At 45.1% G+C, this 5,366-nt stretch overlaps 1 protein-coding gene across 3 annotated transcripts; it reads left to right on the top strand.

The window, feature by feature from the left end:
* The first annotated feature begins 1,709 nt into the window (after positions 1-1,709).
* Positions 1,710-4,842, top strand: LOC140583901 (uncharacterized). Of its 3 annotated transcripts, none has more exons than XM_072707850.1 (7): positions 1,710-1,809; positions 3,028-3,297; positions 3,397-4,035; positions 4,134-4,172; positions 4,295-4,399; positions 4,481-4,581; positions 4,711-4,842. In XM_072707850.1, the coding sequence occupies exons 2-7, from the start codon at positions 3,052-3,054 to the stop codon at positions 4,727-4,729; spliced, it is 1,149 nt and encodes a 382-aa protein (XP_072563951.1). In that variant the 5' UTR covers positions 1,710-1,809; positions 3,028-3,051; the 3' UTR covers positions 4,730-4,842. The 3 variants fall into 3 exon arrangements, with proteins under 3 accessions (XP_072563951.1, XP_072563952.1, XP_072563950.1); XM_072707851.1 differs by lacking the exon at positions 1,710-1,809 and having other exon boundaries at positions 2,431-3,297; positions 3,397-3,754; positions 3,890-4,035; XM_072707849.1 differs by lacking the exon at positions 1,710-1,809 and having other exon boundaries at positions 2,431-3,297.
* The last annotated feature ends 524 nt before the right edge of the window (positions 4,843-5,366 follow it).

Below are 5,366 nucleotides of genomic sequence, written 5' to 3' on the forward strand. Positions count from 1 at the left end.
TGTTGCTGCATCTCTGGTTCTCAACTTTAATTCTCAGTTTAATTTCTGAGGCACCGTCGGCTCCAGAGACTTGGAATTTGGTACACGCGTCTCCCAGGCAGTGCCGGTTCAGAATCTGCAAGTGCCCGGTCTCCAAGTCGCTGCGTTCTCCAAGTGGCCTCCTGGTGGCGCTAGAACGACGGGGTTAAGTGGCAAAGTCCCAGTCCCTTTCCCGCACTGATGCCTAAGGGTTATATTACCCTTAGAATCAGGGTTAGAATCAGGGGGTGGTTAAGTTTGAGAACCTATGGTTAAATTACTCTTAGGGTTAGGACTAGTCCGCCATGAACCAACAGGCTAAAGTAAGTAACACCAATGTATTGTGTTGGATGTGTACACAGGTGTGGTGTCTTTGAAATACATGATTGGTCACGACCTGGAAATACCTTTTATAACGTTTACTGGTGAAATCCATACACGCATGCATTGATAATGTAAGAGTGCCATCTACTGGACATCTACTGTATCACATCCAGTTCAGGTCCAGTCCTTCGCCAGCAAAGGACCTCCTCCTGACCCCATAGTCATACAAGAGCTCATCATCAACTGCAATGTCCTCCACCTAAGGATATGAATAACTTATAAGAATAATATGTTTATATATATATATATTTATATTATAACTATAACATGTTATAGTTATAACTCATAATACGTATTGTTCTAAATAACTCTTGTCTAGCATATGCGTAGTGACAAATGAGAAGCGTATGTTCATTTCGCATTGAATCGTGACTGCATGGCTACGTATTCCTGTATGTAGCAGATGTGTTTTATTATTTACTAGTGTATTGCTTAAATGTTACGTATATGTTAGTTATTATAAATTATAATATTGTTCTACCGAATTTTTGTCTAGCACACGTTGTGTCTGCTGAAAACCGCATGGTTTGTTATGAATAGGCTGCAAAGTACACTATACAGGCAGGATGTAAAAAAAAAAAAAAGATCACTATACAACCGCAGATTTCCGCGATAGAAAATGACATATATATTACATATGTTCCACAGAAAAATCCGCGATACAGCGGGCCCCCTCGAGCTTCATGAAGACATTACGGAGGTCAAACATTTATATGACGGGGGTTAGGGTACACAAAATCATTTAGCGTATAACTGTACGGAGGAGCGACCTAAAAGGATAATTTGAAATGCATACCAAAGTGGACATATATGGGTCTCAGACTTTTCCCCACGTATCTATGCAAAATCACCGAAAATTGCAATTTAGGGCATTGCGTCAGCATTTTCTTTCACTGGGTGGGGAGGGGGGGGGGGGGGGGTGTTTGGTGGGGGTAGTGAGTAGCGCGCGAACTTTAATTAGAATTTGAAATTTGAAATTATTTCAAGTATAACACTTACTACAGATTTGCCTAGTCTGGATATTATCGGTCCACATACTTAGACATCATGTAGTTTAAACATTTATATTACGGTCAAAGACAATACCACATAATGAATTAGCGTATAACTCGACGTAGGAGCGACTTAAAAGGATAATTGGAAATGCATGTGAAAGAGGACATTCTGCCCTTCGTGGCCATATATAGGGGTTTCTGGGACTTCTCTCGAGGTATCCATTGAAAGTCACCCAAAATTGTATTTCAGGGCTTTGCGCCAGCATTTTCTTTCACGGGGGGTGGCGCGCGGGCGGGGGCGTGCCTATAAGTGAGCAGCAAGCTAACTTTCCTCATTAGTGTTTATTCGGGACGGGGCAGAGAAGCAGCCGAATTGGTACATCTTCAATTTGAAGTTTTCCCCCAGCACTTCGTAAGTACTTTACGCTTTTTAGACAATGCATTACTTAAGATTTCAAAGTAACTGTTTTACAAAGCATATCGCAGTTTAATTCCATGTTTAGATAAACTTAGTCTGCCGCTTTGATACGAACGCTGCTGTTACAATGTATATGGCTGTTTTGCGTTTGTCTAAACGGGGAATTAATTAATCTGCCGCTTTGATACGAACGCTGCTGTTACAATGTATATGTCTGTTTTGCGTTTGTCTAGACATATAATTAATCTGCCGCTTCTGAAATGCATACGGCTGTCTAATTGGTCTTTGTAAGCTGACGCAACACTCGCCGTGGCCGCAGTTTGTTGGGGGTAGAATCGCCATTTCGGGTGTGTGCTACTCAAGAGCCACCATTTGCCGCGTGGCGTTGCTCGGATACACGTAATCTGCCGCTTTGATACGAACGCTGCTGTTACAATGTATATGGCTGTTTTGCGTTTGTCTAAACGGGGAATTAATTAATCTGCCGCTTTGATACGAACGCTGCTGTTACAATGTATATGGCTGTTTTGCGTTTGTCTAAACGGGGAATTAATTAATCTGCCGCTTTGATACGAACGCTGCTGTTACAATGTATATGGCTGTTTTGCGTTTGTCTAAACGGGGAATTAATTAATCTGCCGCTTTGATACGAACGCTGCTGTTACAATGTATATGTCTGTTTTGCGTTTGTCTAGACATATAATTAATCTGCCGCTTCTGAAATGCATACGGCTGTCTAATTGGTCTTTGTAAGCTGACGCAACACTCGCCGTGGCCGCAGTTTGTTGGGGGTAGAATCGCCATTTCGGGTGTGTGCTACTCAAGAGCCACCATTTGCCGCGTGGCGTTGCTCGGATAAACGTAATCTGCCGGTTTGAAACGAGCGCTGCTGTTACAATGTATATCGCTGTTTAATTGCATGTTTAGACAAACTTAAATCAACAGTCGATTGTGCATATGTGGCTTTGAAGTTAATGCTTGGTTGCCTACCGGTTACGTCAACCTCTTCCTATACGTGCGTGACCACAAGGTGCGCCAGTTCTTCCACCAATGGGTTTATGCTCCCATTTAACCTATAATTGAAATTAAATGGTTGAATAATTAAGTACTTGGTACCACTAGATGGGTAGAGCAATGGACTCTGAACCATATGTAATCAAATGTGCCTCTTTCTAGATGGTTAATAATTTTGAAATTTCTTCTTCATTTCAGGTACTGTTTTTGTGTTTTTCCATCATGCCCCGCAAGCCCCAGGCCTGCCCGCTTTGCCGGGCTGTCTACAAGAACGTTTCGGTCCACCTCCGTGCCGTGCACAAGGTGGACAGCAACGCGGAGAGGAGGCTGCTGAACTCCTTGTCGTCGGGCAGATTTGCCGGGCCGATAGATTGCCCCGTGCCCCTCTGCCCGGCGACAAACCTCAGCCGAATTGACCGCCACCTGAAGCTGCGGCACTCGCTGGACGGCGACGAGCTGAAGCGGCTGGTATTGCATCCCATTCCATTTAATTGTATCTGTATAGGAAATCTATGCTGCAGTTCATCTTAAAGAATCTCACACGATTACCTCCTGCCCAAAACCCAGATTGCGATCGCCAAGAAGGCGGCGGCACGAAGGTCGTTGCACGACTTGAGAGGCGCACGCAAGCAGAGGGAGGATGAGATGGCACGGCTGAAACGGCGGCTCCGACGCCTGGAGAAGGAGGTGGCCAAGCTGAAAAGGCAAAGCTCCTCTGTGCCTCAGGGGTCGGGATCCTGGTCACGTTCGCAGCATTCTGGCGGTCGGCAGTCTCGGAGCGAGGAGGGCGACATGCCATCCCTCAGCTGCAGACGGCGACGATCAGCTCCTGTGCTCGTCACCACCTCCTCCTCCTCAGATGAGGTGGTCACCACAGCGGTCCAGCTCTCCGGGGAAGGCCCCAGTGGCGCCACATGTAGTCAGGGTGAGTCCAGCCGGGTGCAGTTGCTACCCCTAATATGTTCCACAGAAGGTGGAAACGACCTGTGGTGGAAGACACGTCAATCACTTCAGCAAGGGAACAGCTATGGTGAGGCTAAAACAACATATCTTCCAACAGGTGGCACTGCCCAGGTGGAGGGAGACCTGGGGGCACATGGCACGCAGCCATCGTGTAAGGTGGTGGTTGTCCTCCAGCAGCTGGAGCAGGAGGAGGAGGAGGAGGAGCAGCAGCAGCAGCAGCAGCTGGAGGAGTCGGAGTTTGAAGTAAGTTTAACCGGTTAATTTTGGTAATTGAAGCATTAATAACGTGTGTGTGTGTGTGTGTGTGTGTACATGTCAAACTGAACACATCTCTTTGACAGGTCCCAAGTCCTCTGCCAAAAGCAGTGCCGTTTGCTCGGGTAATGCCAAGGCGTCTTTTTTTTTTTTATTTTATTTTTTTTAACTTTTCAAACATGTTTTGGGTAATTTCTCTGTGATAATGTGCAGTGATCAAAGTAATGTCATTTCTTTAAAATCACAGAAGGCACTCGTCCGACGCAAGATAACGTATCCTGAGACCCTGAAGGATATGCTTCGGCAGCAATTCAGGGACCATTGGCAGGAACGGCCAATAAGAACAGACACGGTTAGTATGCTGTTTGGTATCATATCAGTTACTGCCACCGATGTATCACGCATGACTGAAATGGAATACTGTCTCTTTCAGATCAACAGAGTCTTGTCCCGGTCTCCCACCCTCCTCCAGCACTGCAAAGACCTCCGACTGACGATTGATAACGTCCGAGGCTTATTGAAGCAAATGCAACAGTAAGCCACCTTCACTGAACATTTAAAACATTTAAGATGGTGGTTGTTACTAATACTTTACTGTTGTGCTTGCTGTTGCTCATATGCTTTTTTTTTTTTTTTTTTTCTCTCTGCTTGTCTACATTTCAGATCATCAGTCCCTACATAAGGAGGAAGGATGCCTCTCTGAAAGGCCATCTTTCTTCCCTGTTTTATATCTCCTCTATTAAGTATTTATATTTCTATTTATTTTATTTATATTTTTGTCACAGCTGTTTTATTTGTTGCTTTGCACTTAAGCTTTGAAGTTTACATAGGAACAGGCAAATAAAAGGCCTTTGTTTAATTAATGTCTCAGTTTTCCCTTGTCATGTCCTCCACAAGTCACTGTGCATGGGGTTATGGTAGGCATACTTTTTAACTGATGGGTTCATTAAACACTCGTATGGTTGGGGAAGGGGGGTCTTAGGGTTCGGGAAGGGGGTAAGGGGTTTTAGCGTAATGGCTGTCCCTTACTGCGAATGCCTTGGTCAGCACCACCTCTAGCCTGACCCTACGAGCCAGGGGTCTGAAATTTGGCATGCGTCAACTAGATGTATGTATGAGGGAGTTTCCAAAATTTCATGAGCCCACGCCTTAGAGAACTTGTCTGGTGTAATTTTAAATGTCTAATTTAAGGGAGCTAAAGGCCTCATAAAGGACTTGGGGGGTCCGTCACGGCTGAAGCCTACGAGCCAGGGGTCTGAAATTTGGCATGCGTCAACTAGATCTATGTATGAGGGAGTTTGCAAAATTTCATGAGCCCA

Source organism: Paramormyrops kingsleyae, unplaced genomic scaffold (genome assembly GCF_048594095.1).
Source record: "Paramormyrops kingsleyae isolate MSU_618 unplaced genomic scaffold, PKINGS_0.4 ups26, whole genome shotgun sequence".
Classification (NCBI taxonomy): Eukaryota; Metazoa; Chordata; class Actinopteri; order Osteoglossiformes; family Mormyridae; genus Paramormyrops; species Paramormyrops kingsleyae.